Raw genomic sequence first — 20,426 nt, forward strand, 5'->3', positions numbered from 1 at the left:
TATATAAATGTGTCGTTAAACCCGCCACCACGTGACACAGCCAACTGGTAAGGGTTGTTGCGGCTTGGCTCTCCAACACACCGGCGTGCTGTACTAGCGACGAATTGGCACTTCCTGTTTACGTGACAAACCTTACTAGTTGGCTGTCGGGTGGTGGCGGGTTTTAACGACACATTTATATATTAATGTTAGCTAACCCAAAAAATTAAATAAATGAAAAAAACTAAATTTATTTATTTTATTTTATTTTGTACCTACGTGACTTTACCGAAAAAAAACAAAGAGTATGAATCCTTGCAGTCACGAAAGCTTCAAATCTAGAACTAACCCAAAAAAACCTCTATTATGGAGGGCTATCGGGGTTAGTGGTTCGTCTGAACGGCCGGCTGTAAGGTCTGGTGGTCAGCACACGTTGTTCATTGCTCGATTACCGCGGCCGCCAGATGACCAGCGCAGAGAATGACCAATGGGGGACATCAGCCACGCCTCTTGCGTACACTCTGCAGACCCTGCGGTGCGATCGACTGTAAGATTAGGGCCACTGTTTGCTGGTACTATTGTCACAATGTAGAACTATAACAATTGCTGGCAGAGGGAAAAAAATTAAAAAGTGTGAGAATTATATTCTATTCCTGCGTATGGCAATATGTTCGGGAGCTAAATGCCAATGTCGAGGTCTGCTAGCTACGAGAGGGCTTCATTAGAGGGTCCGTGTCGCTTTGCTATTCCTCCGGTGAACGAGTGCAGACGACAGTGGTTTGCTATATGGTCCGTAGTGAGAATGTATCACTTTTCTTACGTAACTTTGGCTTTGCAAGTCTCCCAACAAGTGACATTAATCAATCAAACGAATGACCTTAATAAAAAAAAATATTTTTAGCCTTCACAATTTCATACATTAAATGCCCTGCCTCCGTTCTGTCAAAGTGACATTAGTTACCCAGAGGCAGCTCAAATTCTGTGCACTGTCTCCTCGTGAGACATCCGTCCCAGCAAGATCTACATCGCTCACAGGGAGGCGGGCGGTGACAAAACCACAATTGGACGGAACGTCACTTCAAGATTCGAGCAACCCAACTTCGACAAAGGGGCAACCTCGCTCCGTCAAAGGAATCTCCCGTTGTCCGGCGAGCTGGAAACGTCTGCGACTCGTACGTAACGGCAAATTGTCCCCGCAAGAAGTGAAGAATAATACGTTGTAGCTACTGATGGGAGGAAGGAGGTATTTTCTTGACTTGCCAAAAGTTCTTCATTTGATTCTGGGCACACATAGGAAAAAGAAATTAAAAAGAAAACCCTTGAGGAATGGTGGGTGGGTGGGTGGGTGAGTGAGGGGGGAGGCACAGTGACACTTGGATGGGTGGGTGGGGGGAGATGCAGTGACACGTGGGTGAGTGGGTGGGTGGTGGAAGGGGAGACACAGTGACACTTGTGTGGGTGGGAGGACGACGCAGTGACACGTGGGTGGGTGGGTGGGAGGGAGGAAGACGCAGTGACACTTGCTCCTTTACACATTTCCTCCAGGCTGAAAAAAAAATGCGTGCACCCAAATCCCGTGGCTCATTAATGCTTCTCAAACGCGCCCCACCCCGCTTCGAGGCACGGCTGAATGCTGCGACAACTCTGCGCGCCAACGAGAGTTGTCGCTCTAATGAGCGTCCGTGGGCCCTTACAAACGCCTTCTCAGAGCCCCCCGGGGGGTGGGGGGGGGGATACCCAAACCGAGAGGCTACGCCGCCGAGTCTCGCCGTTCGTTTCAAAAAGGGATATCGCTCGAGACGTTTTTTCGCCAATCGCAATGTAATGGGTCGCCTGGACAAAGTCACGCACACGCGGGTAAAAACTAAAACTAAAGAGGGGGTCCAAATAGAGAACAAGTCAGAAACCTACTTGCTGTACTGCACCTCTGGATGCTTTATTGCTCCACAGGTGGGGGGCACCGCAAGAGAAATGGGCTTCCTGCGCAGGGTGGCAGGGCTCTCTCTCTCCGGCATCGGCTGAGAAGCATGGCTTTCGGCCGGAGGCTCAAGTCGGCCCTATTGAGCGCAGAGCGAAGCCAGCTACAGTGGATGGGTCATCTGCTAAGGACGCCGAAAGAAAGATTCCCCCGGGGGACGGGCAAAAGTCCGAGAAGCTGCCCGCGATGGCGCTGGAAGGACCGGCGTGGTGTGTCTGGCCGAGGGGAGAGACCGGCGATCCGGGAGCCACAGTTGACGCCTCTGGCGGAGTGCAGGGCAGGATGGAAGAGGGCCTTGGTGGAGTCGCTGACCCTGTGACCCGATTTAGTTTGGAAAAAGCGGGCCGATATTGTTTGAGGTGGGGGAACCGCAACAGGTATTATGTATGCCTCCTTCGCTGTGTGATCCACCAACCCCAAGTCCCATGTCACTTGACTACAGTCACGTGCCTCAATGTTTTCTGATGAATAATAGCACGATTCGTAGTCAGGCTGCTGTCGACCATTGTGTGGGTTTGTCTTGTGTTTAGCGAGTGTCCCTCCACCGCCCTGAAAGAGCCAATCGAAACAAGTTGTCACGTGAGGCAACAATGCCCATTGATTCGGTCTTTTAGCACACTGGAGGAAATTTCGATTTAAAGCTTTTGTGACTGCAGAGATTCATCTTCTTGGTTCTTTCGGTAAAGTAACGTAGAAGGGAAATAATAAAATAATAAAAATAAAACATAATAAAATTCTTCTCACGACGTTTCGGCCACAACGCAAGCAGCCGTCCTCAGGTGAAGAACAGGTCTTAGAGTCGCGAATTATTTAATAATGTTTTATTTTTATTATTTTATTATTTCCCTTCTACGTGACTTTACCGAAAGAACCAAGAAGATGACTCACTGGAGGAGTTGTTTTTAAAGAGCAAGACACATTTGCTGACACAGTCGCCTGGTGGAGGCTTCTAGTGTAACAATGGACATGATTCCTACACAGGGGGCAAAGCCAAATAAACTTATTATGAATCTAAATATCGGCCGTGAAAGACTACGTATGAAATCAATTAATAATAACACGTTTAAGATAACCTAAGAGGCATATTATTTTATGCATTTTGTGAAATAAATTTCAAATAAACTACATTATAATTCACTGTGTATCAAAAAAATTTAAATATTTTTTGTTCCTGGGTAGTCTAATTGCTTATGCTTCAAAATCACAGAAAAAGGCTATTATTCCCCACAAACTTTGCTTTTGTGACCAGGACAGTGATATTTTTAAATGTACATATTTTCAATGAGAAAACGTGTGCTTTTGTGTCATTCCTTCACATGAAGTGCTCGTCACAAAAGCAAAGTTTGTGGGGAATAATAGCCATTTTCTATACTTTTGAGGCATACAATTTGAAAATAACACTTACTACCCAGGAACAAAAATCGTGTTACATAATAATTATCAAGCGGCAGAAATGTAAAATACATCTGCAGTTATTATGGACCTCTAGATGATTGTGATTACTGGTTGTTGATCAGAGCTGACGTAATCTTTCACCTATAGATATTCACCAATTAATGCTGCAGAATTTCTGCAGAGAGAAATATTTTACGAATATATATTTTTTAATAAGACAGTGGAGCAAATTTCTATACTAAATATGTACAAGCAAGAGAGAGAACCATGCAATGTAAAGATACATGATTTTTGTGTGGAAATATGACAACTGCACTGTGATTAATTAAGATTGCACTGTGATTAATAATTAAAATTAAGATTGCACTGTGATCCGAACATTTTAAAAAAGGCAGCCATTTCTTCCAATCCTCTTAGGATATTTAACATTGCATAAATCAAACCAAACCAAACTATTTTTATTTTACCAGGTAAGGCCTACTGAGTGCTCTTTTTCAAAAGGGATCTGGCCATCACAAATGATAGCCCAACGAAGTGGCTTAATACGTGGATATTTATAGCAGCCAACTACTCTAGACGAATGTTGATTCAAAATATGGAGAGGTAAACCGGACGACCCAGAGAAAAATCCACGCGACCACGGGGAGAACACGCAAACTCCAAATATGCAGGCGTGCTGATCCAAACCACGACCTCCTGTATACCAGGCGAGGTAAGTTAACATGAGTGTGTGAAGCTGTGGCAAAAAAAAGGGAAAACTGGCGCAGCAGCAGCGACGGATGGGGTCTGGGTGGGCGCGGCACTCCGACGTGACACGGTTGCAAGCAGCTTCTGGACCAACGTGTGCCTCGCACGGAGCACGGCGACGTCAGCTAGAAAGTTGGCAGCCATGACAGCACCACCGTCAAGTAGGGGTGCGACAATGGCGGCAGCGGCAAGCTCCGTCTTACAAGGGTCGGCCTTTTCACCCGTTACAGGAAATGATGAAATAATTTAAATCGTCTAAAAAAAATAATGACATCTGGAAACTCCATTATTTCCCTCTGATGAAAGGATGCCATATGGTAGTGGTGGTGGTGTATAGATAGATGTACATATATATCTATCTCACTGGACCGAAAAATAAGTTTACAGAATTGGGAGATAAACAAAAAAAGTGTAATTCTTAAGCCTGCGTTTAGCTTGATTTTGTCTTTTCAAACTTACGAAATGTCGTGAATTGTTTAATTTAATTTTTACCTACGTGACTTTACCTAAAGAACCAAAGAGTATGGATTCCTGCAGTCAGGAAAGCTTCGTTACCAATTGAAGTTAAAGAATCCATCAAAAAATCATATATAAAGAAGCATACGTGTAAACTGTCTCTTGACTTCATTTGTATCATCATCAGCCATCGTCAATGCCCTGCGATGTAACGATCCGCCGAGCGTCTGCACATGAACTGATTTCATCGCTCTATCTTCTCGGTCGGCATTCTCGTGGGTACCGTTATACTCCATGACTGGCACTCCATTAATAATCTTATTATTATTTTGGACCACCAATATAAATTACTTCCCGTGAGAATTACCGATGCGTACTCAAGAACCTATTGGATATTTCATAAAAGAGAGATATCATTGTCGTTCATGAGTGACCATTAGAAATAGCAATCGACTCAAACGTAGAAAATACGCAATTAGCCTTCCCGGAGGAACGCTAATTACAGCGCAGATGTCAATTACGGAGAAACACCACACTTTCCCACGGGGCCCTTTTGCAAACCTTTCTTGGCAAAATGGTAAATTTAACACCGGCGGCAGACAGGACACAATGTTCTTGTGAAATAAAGATGCTCTCTTTGATTTAGAAAATTAAGAGTTGAGTCAAACAACAAAAAAGAGACAACCTAAAGATTCAAAAACACAATCAAGAAAGAGAAAAGTTTTTTTTGTTTCTTTTGACAACAACAAAACAAAGACAAAGATCCCCCGTATAGCCTGCAACAGACTGTTGGGGCAAGTGCATCCATGAAGGCCGGCACGGCACACGAGGGGGTGGGTGGCCAACACTACGCCCGGCCGCCTTTGTCTCCCCAAGAGCGATTTTTACACACCACACAAGGTACTCATTTGAGGCTGAGTCGACCTAGGAGAGGTCCAGGACCGGTTCAGGTAATCGTGACTGGTGTTGGCCGTGAGCGGGAATCGAACTCGCGTCTCCGCGTTCGTAACGCAGCGTGGCGCTGACACACAACTCCGATTCGCAGTAACATGGGGGGCAAATACACAAGTGTCCTATTTATCCGCGATTTGACTCCTCTTATCTGTGGGGGGGAACAAAAAATATGTTGTGGATAACCGCGGATTATAGCAACATATGGGGCCATGGACAATATGAGTATGTTGTTGCGGACCCTACAGCTGCCGCGGGTAATAGGGTGGCGGATAAAGAGGAGTTCTCCTGGGACAAGTTTCTGCCGACAGTTCCGCAGATGCTGCGCTTGACGATGCGCCTTGCAGATGCACCGGTGCAGTGAAACATTAAATAAATAACGTGTCTTATTCATGACCCGCGGTGCCATTTTTACAATACATTATTTACGTAACTTCACGTCAGCACACGCAATGTGATAACATGAAAAAGGGCCAGTATGTTTTTTTTAAAATATAAGAATTGTGTTGCGTAAAACATCCAATGCATTACCCTTTTGCGAATTCCCCTGCTCATTATCGTCGGCAGAATACGATGACTGCTCTTTAATCTTTCAGCGATGCACGCGTAGAAAGGGGAGCCGCCGTTTCCCTCCTCATCAACAATGCCGGGCACAGAGGCGTAATGTTTCACTGCGAGTAACAAATGTTAAGTCAATAATTTATGACAGCGCTTGCTAGCGAAGCGCCTATCTGGAACCTTGCCGACAAAAAGGCGAGAGACTGGCGAATCACTCGAGGGTTCCGGAGAAGTGCATCAACGCTGCCCTCCTTGGTGCGAAGATTTCCACGCGGAAATCCGCGGCCGCTACGAATCCAATTTCATCACCAGTCGCATCCCGACCGCGTCACACGTTGTGTCCGTGACGATGAGACGACATGTCCGCTTTGGAACTCTCCTAGCCATCAAGGACCTCGAGACATCGCCATAGGTCACACCCCATCGATTACCGGCATCTCTGTTTCATTGTGTTGGGCTTCATCGTCATTATCGGCAATGGTCAAGCCACAGCTGGGACAAGGCTGCCACCTCTCACGGCCCTGCGATGTAATAATCCGCCGAGCGCCCGCACGTGAACCGATTTTAGCGCTCCGTCTCCGTGGTGGTTCCCCAACTTTCGGACGTGTTCCATTCGTTGGCCGATGCTCAATCATTACTCCTGACCATCGGGTTTCATCGCTTCAGTGGCTATACATCGCATTTACATTACAGAGATGTGAACATCAAAACTAATGAATGCACAGATGGAGATTTTGCCCGCGCTTTGCTGTGCCGACTTGTCCTGTGCGAGCCAGAGTCAGGGCACCTCCTCGATTACCCGCTGGACCGGAGACATCGCGAAGTTCACGCAGCCCCCCAAACCCCCTCGCTCGCCTGACCACGGGCGTTTCCCACCGCCACCCCCCGCCGCTCTGCCTTCATCAGCCCTGTAAGGAGTCACTGTCTTGAAAAAATGTGCGCATTAGTGAAACGTGTCGATTTCCCCATTGGTATGCACAGAGTGTGTTTACATTCACGCCCCGGTGGGCGATGCGGACGTTTAAAGGGCCCAACTTCAGATGTGCACTGCTCCCTTTCCTGTGGCACTGTTTTAGAATTTGACATTTACTCCTTTTTTTTTTAACTTCGATGAAAGTCAACGGACTGTGCAGGAAACGCGACGATCCAAGTTGGAATCCCCGGTGCATGGGTAACATCAGTGGCGAGTGATATCTGTAACCCCCCCCCACCTCCACCCCTTCATCAACCCGTATTGACCAGTGTGGTGAAGTATGGTCCAACAACTTGCAATGCCTGACCCAGCAGGGGGAGGCTTTTATCAGGCAGTTTGGGCAACTGTGAACAACCCTCGACCGAAGATGCGGCCGCTCGCCTCCACAAGTGGAGCGTGAGGGAGCAGCCCAACTGGTGACCGTGGCCACCACCCGAGCCAGACGAGCACGCCCACGTGCCGAACACCTGGCCCCTAGGGAGATCCGTTCCCGGTCGCATCGCAACCGCTCACTCCGCCCTCGCCTGAAGCCGCTGAATGTATCGCGAACCTCGACATCGGACGAACAACAGCGGCCTCGCCAGCTATACGGAGAAGAAGAATCAGGCATTGGATTACCTAAATGAAACTATTTTAATTTTACCAGTTAAGGCCCCACTGAGCTACGTAGCTCTTTTATCAGAAAAAGATCTGGCCACAAATGACAGCTCAACGAAGTAGCTTAGCACGTGGAAATGTATAGAAGCCAAATACTCTAAACGTATTTTTTCTAATTTGGAGGGAAAAAACCGGAGGACCCGCAGAAAAATCCACGCGACCACTGGGGAGAACATGCCAACTCCAAATACACAGCAGGCGTCAGGGTCGGATCGAACCCACGACCTCTTCGAGACCAGGCGAGGTAGTTGACATCCAGCCACCGCGGCACCCAAATGTGCCTGAAGAAAAACCGTACCCCACACTCCGCCGTGACAGCGCAAAGGGTTTCGTACCAGATACAGCTGCTTCCAGAGCACCCCCCATTCCTTGAGAGTCGAGGTCACTTCCAGCACAGTCGAGTCCTCCAAAGGAGCAGCCACCTCTGACTTTCTGCACACGGAGGTGGGGGGGGGGGTTGGGGGCGACATGTACGGCGTGGCAATGAAACAACAGCGCTGCCTCATCCCTCACTCGCAGGGCTCGTGCACCGAGCGACAGGGCATTTTCCGCGCCTTGCAGAGGTTCTAGACCAGCGGCCGTCCTGGTTAATACTGCGGGTGTATGGACGAATAAAGCTCCCTCCCTTCAGTCAAATAATAGTCCGCTATGCTATTCCTAAGAGAGCAGGCCAAGCGGGCCAGCGTCACGGTACACATTTTACAAATATGAAAAGCATCATTGTACTGCAAATCTATGCTCCCACGTCCATGCTGCCCACCTTGACAATCCCGCACTGACCGGCGTGCAGACGTGCGGTCAAATAATGCCTCAAACCCATGCGGCATGAGGAGGCCCTCATCCAGCAGCGGATTGCAGGAATGGCTGTGCGCAAATTTGCACACGTTGTATCACGACGAAAACAATCGATGTTGTTCATCGATGGATAGGTGCAGACCTACTGCCTACCCTCTGTTGTTGACGAACGCCTTCTTCAGGTAGACGTAGTTGGCAGGAAAGATGCCCTGTAGAAAAATAAAAGGTAAACTGAAAATATGAAAATGTCAAGGAGATAATCTATTTTTTTTGCCTCAAATTATGCTGTAGTCTCAGGAAACAACACGGCGCGTTCGTCAATAACACCGCCATCGAAAGGGTATAACAAATACGTAAAGGGTAAACTTGCGGGCAATGGGTCCCTCTTTGTATCAGAAGATGCCCATTGCCTGAAATGTCTCCTCTTATATACTTTGTTTCCTTCAGCACAGTCTTATTAAGGGGTGTGTTGAGTTTTTGTTATTTGTGCACCGCTGGCAATGCACCATAGCAAAAAGATGACAAAACGCAGTTTGCGATGATAACCTCCGAGCGTCTTGTTTGTGATCACATTAAAAAAAGTATCCGTTGCAAGTTCAGCGCTCGTAAATGCTCGCGTTGAAGACAGGTCAGACACTCGTGGAGAGCGCGTCGATCGCCTTTCCGTTCGTTCCAACTCGCGCACACCAAGCGCAAACTTTGAGAAGAGCGAGCGACAGAGAAGCGCAGCAAAGCACACCTGTGCTGTTTTTTTGGGGTCAGATCGCGTAAATATATAAATGTGTCGTTAAAACCCGCCACCACCCGACACAGCCAATTGGTAAGGTTTGTTGCGTAAACAGAACGTGGCCAATTCGTGACCAGTACAGCACACCGGTGTGTTGGAGAGAAAATCCACAACATTTACAATCTGAGTTCAACGCTTCGCCAGTAATTACAACTAGCTTCATTGGGCGGACAGCCTGATTTACGCGATACAACCCCAAAATAAAACCTACATTGTTGATGATATTGATCGCCAATGGCGGAGCCAGGATTTTCAGGTAGGGGGGGCAACCCCTCCAGCAATGAAAAATGATAGAGGAGTTGTTAGTAAATAAGGACTTGTCCTTGCTTCTTATTCGACGCGTGTGCGGAGATGGCACAACCATCGATCGAGTGTCGAATTCGAACCATGTGCGATTGGCATCGCGCTCGCTGAAGGTATACCGTGTACTGTAAATGCAACTGCGCACAATTCTGTGAGTCACTTATAACCGCTTTGCCGTTACTTATTGCCAATTATGGATTCAGACTATTGTCCTATCATCTCATAGAGTCCCTGGCACGTAATAATATGCTACACAGTGGCAGTAGGAGTCGCAAAATGCAGATTTATTACTAATAAACCCCAATGATCCGATCGAAATTAGGGATTTCGATCGGATCATTGGGGGGGCACGTGCCCCCCCCCCCCACTGGCAGTGTTGGTCGCGAAAGCCGACACGTTAAAGTACACCTGAGCGTTTTGCCGAAGCGCCCGCGAAAAATACCCTGCGCACCGACGACTCCACTCGCGGTAGACACAGCAGAACAACATGCCTGCCCTGCATTAATATTCCGCAGGCTCAACACACGGTTGTACAAAGATTAAAAAAAGTACGAAAAGTTTTAACTTTCAGAAAAATATTGCCCGTTTTGTCCGAGAAGGATGAGCATTTGCCCACCAGCTCATCTTTACAACCGACTGAATGATCATATTTTATTTAGGCCCTCTGGATCGCTGATAGAGAGAAAAAGTACGTACAGTGTTATTGTGTAAAGAAAAAAAAGCCTAAAGGCTTCGATCCAGTAGAACAGAAGTCTCACAACCACTTATCGAGGGCACACAAATAGTTACGAGTTTATTTAACCTTGCATTTGAAGGGGAGCGGTAGTGCTGCTCTATCGCTCATCTCAGCCGAGTTTAGAGATTCAATTGGTGGTCAAACCATCAGGACTTGCCCACGGCAGTTCAGCTGGATGGCACGATGGAGCTTGATTATCCCCATCGCGACATTTTTTGGCGTGAGAAACGTGCTATGGCAGCTGCCATCGTCATTGACGTGCCTATTATATCAAATAATAATTATAATAATAAGTCCTTTGGTGACTCTCAGACTGCAGGGAAAAAAATGTATATTGTTCCATGGCTGCCATTTGATATGAATGGAAATAACTTAAAAATATATGCATTTTTAAGTTATTTGAATCGGCACTAGAGATTTTCATATTTTCTGGCTTAAAAAGTGTTTATGTAATGAGATAAAGAATCTCACGAAAATGACCACAATGTTATTTCACCGGAGCTCCGTGATGTGTTTTGGGGTTTTACTCGGCATGACGTGACCCAATTTTTCACTGCACGAGCTGGGAGCTTTCGATGTGAAGCTTCTTTCGTGACTGCAGCAGGGATTCATCTTCTTGGTTCTTTCGGTAAAGTCACGTAGAATAAAATAATAAAATAATAAAAATAAAACATAATAAAATAATTCTCACGACGTTTCGGCCACAATGCAAGCAGGACGGTTGCTTGCGTTGTGGCCGAAACGTTCTACGTGACTTTACCGAACAAACCAAGAAGAGCTGGGAGCTACTTGAGAAACGGAGTAATTCAGTTCGGGAAGAAGCTCCCGGAACGTGCAGCGAAACTTTGTGCATCGAACCGTAACAATCCCGACAGGCATTGGAGAGCTTTACGGCACAACCGCAAAGTATGAGTGTAAATGATCAGTATTATCCCATCGCGGTGAGCATATAACCCATGTTGAAGAGTAACCTATCCTGATAGAGATTTTTGTTATTTCGCATAAGCTTACCTTGACTTCTGAATTTCTGACTGAAAATCCTCTGTACCAGCCTGGAAATGCAAAAGAAAAACCAAAGGTGTCATCAATAAAATAACAGGTAACAAAAATAATCTAAACATCAACATTCACCATTACAATGAGCGTTTATAATTTCGTAAATATGTAACTAAACATGCCATTCGCAAGCGCAATTTACATGAGAAAACCAATACATAATTTGACAGTGGTTTGAGCTAGGTCTATAAAACTACACACTCACACTTCATTGTACGAAGACTCTATCCCACGAGTAGGCCTCGGCAATGTAAGGTAAATTACCTTTTTTACCGGGTAAAAGGGTAAAGGTAAAGGGTAAAGATGTCGACATGCCAAGGCGTAAGGTAAAAGGTAGGGTAAAGGTAGGCTCGTTGTTTTTACCTTTCAACTTTTACCTTACCTTGCCGAGGCCTACCCACGAGTCTCATCCCTGTAACCCTCCACATGCCCACCAGGGTGTTTGCGACACACACCGATAAATGCTTCTGTTTCGCGCTGCCGAAGATCAACCGAGCCGATGCTCCGACCACCACATTCAAAGGTTAGTACAATTATTATTATTCTTTATTCGTGGGAAACCGGGGAGTGGCAGCGCACACTGCGCTGTTGAATCCGGTGAGCCGAGTTTCATTCCGAGCCATGGCTAACATCGCTGGACCAGTCCCGTGTGCCCCTTCTCCTCGATCCACCTCATCCGTTCAAAAGAGAGCGGAAAGATGAGCGTGCTTGCTCCGTGTCACTGCCAGCAGAAGGGCCTCCATGAGAGGACGCTCTGGAGAGCTCCTGCAAAGGGGCACTTCTTTTGGGCTACTCTTTCACGCTGTTGCCAGACGTGTTGGAAGAGCCAGGAGTACCCACGCTTGTGTGTGGTGGGGTTAAAATTCCCAACAGCAGCAGCAACAACAACAACCACACAATATGGACGGCGCCGGTTTGGGAAGACCTTCATTCACAAGTCGATCGATCGAGGCAACGGCTTGATGATGACGATGATAATGCGAGGCAGCAGGCCGGAAGGCGATCTCAGTTGCGGGCCGGCAAAGGAAGAGGCGAGCCCGGCAGAGTCAGCCGCGTGCGTGCACGCGCTCAGGAATTAGGGCTCCGCGCGTGCCACAACGCATTAGCTCTCGCCGCTCGTTGATTATTCGTTTATTAGTCTTGCGGTCCACTTATATTTTCGATGACGAATACAGGAAAAGGGTGAGCTGCGGGGTACGCAGTGTCCAGACGCCCGGCATCAGCACGCGTAACAATAGGAGCCCTCCCGCCCCGAAAGTTACAATCTGGGACAACAACAGAAAAGCCAGAGAAAGGATTGTCGCTCATTTCAGTCAGTGCCCGTGCCATTCGCCCCCGCAGAGAGAGGCAGAGAGAGAGGAAGGGAGACTGGCGGCCTGGCTGCGGTTATACCGACGCCACCGGGGGCGTGGAAGCGCCGAAGGGGACGAACACGACGAGGGCAGGCGACGTTTCCCCCCAGCCCCCCCCCCCCCGTTCATCTCTCGCGGGCGCCCGGATCGGCACGCCGAGACAATTTCCTCCGTGGGGAGGGGTGGGATTCGGGTGACACCGGAGAATGACAGAGCGGCCCCCCCCCCACTGTACATCCTATTACGGCGGATGATGGATGCATGGCACGGACGTCGATTTTATTTACGCTCCCTAAATTTGAAAACATGATAATATTAGTCTCGAAGGCCAAAAGCCTGATGGCAAAAAAAAATATTCGTGTTATTTACGTGTGAAGACAGAACGGAGGTCTGTTTACGTGCGGGATTAGCCGCGGCGATCCACAACGACACATCCGAAATCGGTGAATACAAACCCAATATTCGTGGTCAAAATCTGAAAAATGCAATACCTAACAAACAAATAAAATCAGAACATTCGTCCCTAAAATCGACTGTACACACTCACCTATTATGCACGGGTGTGGAGCATTATGAGAAAAAGCACATGCCATGTGAGCAGAATTCAATTATGTGTCTCCACATATGAATACCAAATGTTTGAAGCCATCGACCAATTGGGTTTCCAGATAAATGTCATCTGGCAGAATTTGCTTAACCGAGCAAACTCTGGAGCAGTTTTGACTTGATGTGCCTCATCGGCAGTCAGGCATGTTCAACGAATGCTGCTGGATTACCACCACCAGATGTCATTGGCAGAAGCGTCTCCATACAAAAGCATCGTAATCCAGCAGCATTTGTTTAGCAAGCACGACGAGAAGACGCAAGTCAAACCCGAATGGGCAAAACTGCAATTCATGAGGTCTGTTGCCAGCAGCGTGGTCACTTGTAACATAATGTATTCTTCCCTGTAAGAACAACAACAAAAACACGCAACTCTTCAAAGCCTATAGTTCAATGTGACTCAGGTTTGATTTCCACCCAGTCAATTAAATTAATACTTTTAATTTCATTACAAGATTTTATTAAAGGTTATAATGCTGAGAGGGGGGGGAGCTCCTCTTGCAGTCCATTGTCTGAAACCGCTCCTGGCAAATAACATCTTGACAGGAGCAGATATAATGTAAAACGTGTACAATTTATAGACTGCCATTGTGAAGTGGAAAGACTCAATGTTTGAACATCGAACTGAATTGAACTGCATAATAAAAAACAATACATATCTGGGCCCTGCAATGTTTATGCGCAGTGCATTCGTTTCTCCCGTATCACCAAGGCGATGATTTATTTAATCCGGGCGAGTGAGCGGAGAGCGAAAATCGAGAGCGGGTGTTTCTTGATGTGCCACGCGGTTTAGACCTGTATCTCTGCACCCGGAGCACTATCGGCGCAGCTGCAGACATCGCAACGGTAAAACTAAATGTTGAACGTGCACGCGCGCACACAGCAGGGTCTTCGACTCCGGCAACAGAAATTTATTGGAGAAATGCAAGAGGAGCTTTGCCGTTCGTTTGTCAGGTGGGCAAAAACCAGAGGTGGGACAAAGTCATTGTTATGCAAGTCCAAGTCGAGTCGCAAGTCATCAAATTCATGACTCGAGTCTGACTCGAGTCCAAGTCACATGACTCGAGTCCACATCTCAGAGGTGGGACAAAGTCATTGTTATGCAAGTCCAAGTCGAGTCGCAAGTCATCAAATTCATGACTCGAGTCTGACTCGAGTCCAAGTCACATGACTCGAGTCCACACCTCTGGCAAAAACACGAGGGTTAAAACACGTTGCGGGCACACGACCTTGATTCTGACTTAAAAAAAAAAATCTTACTTATACTCTTAACCAATTGTGTGAAAGGTATCACCGTTAAAGCAACGATCTCCTGCTCAAACGAGCGTGCCCGCTGTGCTCACCTTCCCGTTTGCAGCCCCAAGTTAATGGTGGGAAATTCCACATTGTTATGGCGGGAGAGAATCTCATAGTGGGAGCACCGCTGTTCACTTCCGCACGACATTGCTACTCGCATGATCATTTCCGGGAGCATGACGGGGCAGAATCAGGTCCAACTTTCGAACTCCGAAAAGTTCACTATACCGCTGAGCCACCTGCCTGGTTTAATCATCATGCCGTGGCACCAGTAACGTGAGACAAAGTGTCCGTTCGGAACTCTCGCAGAGCAGTGAATAAAGTGTCATTTCAACTATCCCTTCAAATGACCATCTTCTTATCCGTATCTCCAACAAATGTTTTGTTTGTTTTTGTTTTAGACAACCCATTGGGACCCACGGCCTTCTGGGAGTGCATCATTCAGCAGCGTTAATTCAGGCCAAGTAAACTCTGAACTGGTTTCAACATAGAGTGTCTCAACAGCCATCAAACTTGCTAAAACATACTTGACTTTTTTTTTACGTGGAGAGAGACATATCGAGGACATCTAGTGCCCAGTTACCTGGTTTGTTACTTATACTGCATTCTACACAATGACACACAAGGGGTGGGCACACTTTTCCTCCATACTTTGTCCTGGCTACAATGAAATGTTCACAGTTTTTCAGTGAAAATACTATTTAACCCGTAGGCTTTATGAAAAGACAATGTTCACGTGATTGTTTTTGTAATTGCAGGTGTCGAGACCTTGGAACCATCGATTCTAACTAATCTTTTTTTTTTACCAGATAAGGCCCACTGAGCCATGAGCTTCTTTTTCAGAAGCGACCTGGCCACAACTGATAGCTCAACGAAGTGGCTTATCACCATGTGGAAATATATAGCAGCCAAATAATCTAACCCTTATGTTTCTAATTGTGAAGGGAAAAACCAGAGGACCCGGCGAAAAATCCAAGCAACCATGGGGAGAGAGACACGCAAACTCCAAATATACAGGCGTCAGGGTTGGAATCGAACCCACGGACCGCTTGCATACCAGGCGATGGAGTTAACATCTACGGCACTGCGCTTGATAGCTCAGTTCAGTCATGGGTGGCTTAAAGCAGGATTTGGATCCAGTCAGTATCTCGGCAATGCCGGCTCGGCGTTCTGACCCCCGATCCATCCTGGCCACCCCTTCAATTACCTCCGCACTGGCAACGGTGTCGAGGCACGAGCGCTGAAAATAACCGTCCGCTAATGCCCAGTGTAAACACAACGGCGGTGTTTGTGGACGCGTCGATCCGCTCGCTCCCGTTGCCAGCGACATACATAAGGCTGAGCCCCTTCCAGGAAAGAACGCCGAGAGGTCGGCGGAGCAGCTCTTGAGCGTCCGCATGGCCGATTCTGTGCGGGTTATTTAAGGGAACGTGCGAAGGGGGGTGGTGGGGGGGGCGGCTTGGACAGGGCGCATTGCGAGAAAGGAACGGCGGCCGACGGCGAAGGGACGCGGCGGCCGCGGAGGTGCAGCGGCGAAATCGACTCGCGTGCGCAGGAGCGAGACGGGTGGAGGCTTTGCTAGAGGATTTTTGTTTACGGACGGTCATCGTATGTGGGGGAGGAGGCTGGGGGGTGCAATGTATGTACGTATGTTGAACTTCTTTCGCACCGTTACGTAGCCAACCGTCCTAATCGGAGGTGTGACTATGGGAGGATTCATAGTTCATCATCATGGCAATGATGATGAACTATTGAATTCTGTTTGTTAAAGTCAATGTATACAAGTGTGATGGTGGTCTTTGAGATTGAATCACTATAACTGTATCAACTCACACGGAGACCCTCAGTCTCACATAAATCCCCACAGACTGATGCGTAGACCCATCGACTCACACAGAGCACCACTCACACAGATCCCCACACACTTACGTGGAGACCCGTGGACTCACACACAGAACCAAAGACTTGCACACAGACCCATAGATCTTGCAGACACACAGAGACCTATGCTCACACAGAGACTCACAAACTCATACATAGGCCCATAGACGTCTCAAAGAGACCCATGCACTCACAAAGATCTCCACAGACTCACATGTAGACCCATACGAAGGAACGTGACCACGTATGCCTGTTTTTGTATTGTTTTGTTCATGTTTTCTCTGCTTTGACCAGATTTCTGCAACCAGGCCCCCATCGAAAATGAGCATTTATTGCCCAATGGGTTTTACCGGTGCCAAAATAAAATCTGCAATACAGGTGATGACTTGGGATTCCATGTAAGTTTCAGTGCCGTAGCATGAAGTAAGATCGTATGCTTTAATCACACGCATTGTTCATGGTCTGACAATGAATCCCCACTCACTGTCTGATGCCAATCACTACGGCATGCGCATTCGACCGTCCGCCGTTTCTGCAGTCAGTATTCTACATTGCAATGTAAAGAAAAACCTCCCACGTGCTTACAACTACTCTGAACACACCTCTGTTCTGTGCTTCTACATACAAATAAAAGAAATGTTTTTAGCCATCAGCCCAGTAAATTTGTAGACAAATATTTTCCAGCGGCATTTTGCTCAAGAAAACAAAACTCCCAGCCGGTTGCGACCTTCCGGGACTCAACAGCAGTCAGGCTTCCTAAACAAATGCTCTTGGGTTGCCCAGATGTTATAGTTAAGAGCATTTCACACCTCCAATTAGCACGGTGGCCTACGTACGGCGCCCAAAGAAGTTCAACGCACATACACTCCATCCCGACTGTGGCGATCCGAGCAACGTCTGTTTCACGGGGCCTGACTCTTGTGTTGAGACCCGAAAGGTGCAAAAAAAACCAGCGCAGATTTTGCTCTTTTCAATTTAAAGCTTTCGTGACTGCAGGGATTCATCTTCTAGGTTCTTTCGGTAAAGTCACGTAGGAGGGAAATAATAAAATAAAAAAAATTCAACATAATAATATAATTCTCACGACGTGAGAATTATATTATTATCTCACGACGTGAGAATTATATTAATGTTTTATTTTTATTATTTATTATTTCCCTTCTACGTGACTTTACCTAAAGAACCAAGAAGACAGATTTTGCTCGTTCAAACAAACGCTGCCGCACATAGCTTCCTCTGGAAAGGCACGTGTGAAGGAGACTCTGGGCGTGGCTTCGCCTGCCACTGGCCACTCGACAGGCGATTTCCCCCGTCGACTTCGCGATTTCTAATGAAAAGCAGCAGGCCGAAGGACCGAAACTGATTGTTTTCATTCACACGTGGCGACACGGAGTGTGGAGAAGTATTTGCCTCGTGTATCCTCACGTCCACTTTCTCGCCGAGCATGCGAGGCAAAAACCCGCGGTGACACGGGGAGGGGGGGTTGGGGGCCAACGTAGCTATTATCATCCCCGCGGCCCTGTTGACAAGTCAGTTCAAGCGCATTTGATGGGCCGTCGTTGTGTCGTTGAGATTTTACGACGATGATTAAACGCCCACACCCCCCCACCACCACCTCCTCCGGCTAATCATGCGCGCATCTGCTGCAGCGCAGAGCCCGCTAACACTAAATTTCAGCATTTACGGCGCAGCTGCCGTTGTGTGTGTGTGTCCCCCCACCCCGCGCACGCCCCCCACGTAATCGGAATGGATGGCGTGACCGCTCACCATGCATAGGTGGTAGAGAAAAAAGATCAACAGCCACAGACCTGCAAACATCCCTTGCTGTGACCGATGCTACCAAATGCGTTTTGATGGAATCATACAGGATGGGCTAAATATCATCAGATCTCAGACGTTGAGCAGTGTTGGCCGGTGCTTCGACGAGTATTTTAAACTAAACTAAAGCTATTTTGTATTTCACCAGGTGAGGCTCACGGAGCTATGTAGCGCTTTCTCACGAGCCACCTGGCCACACATGATAGTTCAGCGAAGCAGCTTATCATGTGGACATTTATAGCAGCCAAATGCTCGAAACGCGTGTTGGTCATAAATGTGAAGTGAAAAAAACTAGGGACCTGGAGAAATATCCACGCGACCATGAGAACATTTAATTTTCAAATATACAGCTCGTCAGGGTCGGGATTGAACCTACGAATTCCTGTATACCAGGCGAGGTAGTTAACATCTCACCACCGTGGGTGACCAGCAGGGCTTGTGCGATGTGTTGTCAGTGGGTTTTCTCCAGGAACTCCAGTACATTAAGTCAAACACTCATTATGCGAATGAACCACACATCCCAATGAGAAGTCACGTGGTGTAAGAGTCTTCAGACTTTAATTAGGATTTCTTGAGCAAATAAGTGGAATAATATTAATAGTTTCCTTGACTTAAACTTCTATCGGCACTGACTTTACATGTCCTTGAACCGGCTTATTAAAAGTGCAGGCGTCTGTGTATGTGTAAAGTTGGGAGCGGGAGTGGAGTGGTTATCGCACTGCGCTACCAACCTGGCCAACCGAGTTCGATTCCTGTTCACGGACAACACCAGTGACGATTTCTCTGAATCGGTCCTATGTCTCCCCTAGGTCTACTCAGCCTAAAATGAGTACCTAGTGCGGTGTGTAAACATCGCCACTGGGGAGACAAAGGCGGCCGGGCGTGGTGCTGGCATCCCACCCCCGTCGTGTGCCGTGCCGGCCTTCATAGGTGCTCGCTAACAGCACTTGCCCCAACAGTCTGTTAAGGCTTTGCGGGATATATGTTTTCCCTTTGTATTTGTACAGCACACACACGCGTGCACGCAGCTCTGTCGGGGTTTACTGTGAAATCAGCAGCAGCTTTCTCCAGTGGCATGTCACTTCTTCAGGTCCATCTACCGGGGGAGGTTTGGCGGGACTGTGCATTGGTAATTGGGGAGCGGACACAAGAGTGCCAGAGCTGATTTGGCACAAGCAAAAATCCACTGGGCAAACCTACTACACCACGTGACAGATATTGGTTTTACGCATATATGTGTTGGATGTATCATCACATCACACCCACGGAATATATTAGATATAGTTAAGATAATGTTACGTAAAACTTCATTGGTAAAGATATAATTTGAATGTAATAAAAAATGTTTTTTAATGCAATGGAAGCGATTATTAAAACATTAAATGCAACTGTTTAAAGTGGCATTACACATCATTAAAATGAAGTCACGTAAAAGCACTTACTGCACTGGGTAATTGATTTAATGACGTCCCATGGAATCATATTTTGAGATCAATTAGACGTTTAAAAAAGTAGCCAGGCCGAATTTTCAGATTTTTTTGTGGGACTAATCCTAAAATCAGGAACATGTCACTATTATGTACACATGTATACGTCTCATCACAGCCAAGTCTATTCACGTTCATGTAAAAAAAAATGAGGGGGTGCCCATTAATTTTGGTGGCCCAGAGCCATTGGTGGAAATTCCAATTATCCCTATGAAAACGAATTTCTTTCGAACTACTTTTGATGTGTTAGTTTGCTGTCCTTCCCCTGCGCCCTCTGATTAGCACAATTGGGTACGTACGGTGCAAAAGAAGTTCAACATACACACATGTAAGGGACCGCATGTACAAATATATGCCTAAAATGTTGCACTGGTTATAAACGATGGGTGATTGGTTAGCATACTTAGCTATAACCTTGCGACCTAAGTGTTCTTCCCCACTCTGGCTAATATCGGTGCAAATTGGCATCTGAGACTGTACTGGGCACTGCCAACCACCCCTCACCAACCCGCACTGAGCAGAATGGTGAAGTATGGTCAAATAATCACGATGATCAATGCGGCGTGGGTGGGAAGGCCTTCATCCAGCAGTGGATCAAAAGCGCTGTAAATTATTAAG

At 47.1% G+C, this 20,426-nt stretch overlaps 1 protein-coding gene across 10 annotated transcripts in view; it reads right to left on the bottom strand.

The window, feature by feature from the left end:
• The window catches only part of DOCK3 (dedicator of cytokinesis 3), a 225,305-nt gene that overhangs the window by 139,549 nt on the left and 65,330 nt on the right, over positions 1-20,426 (bottom strand). For all 10 annotated transcript variants that reach the window (XM_078874837.1, XM_078874835.1, XM_078874834.1 and 7 more), the window contains exons 3-5: positions 11,327-11,367; positions 8,643-8,698; positions 8,030-8,126 (exon numbers count right to left, since the gene is read on the bottom strand). In XM_078874837.1, the coding sequence (XP_078730963.1) occupies positions 8,030-8,126; positions 8,643-8,698; positions 11,327-11,367 (194 nt within the window). The remainder of the gene's footprint in view (positions 1-8,029; positions 8,127-8,642; positions 8,699-11,326; positions 11,368-20,426) is intronic.

The sequence above is a fragment of the Lampetra fluviatilis genome, chromosome 40 (genome assembly GCF_964198595.1).
Source record: "Lampetra fluviatilis chromosome 40, kcLamFluv1.1, whole genome shotgun sequence".
NCBI classification, from domain to species: Eukaryota; Metazoa; Chordata; class Hyperoartia; order Petromyzontiformes; family Petromyzontidae; genus Lampetra; species Lampetra fluviatilis.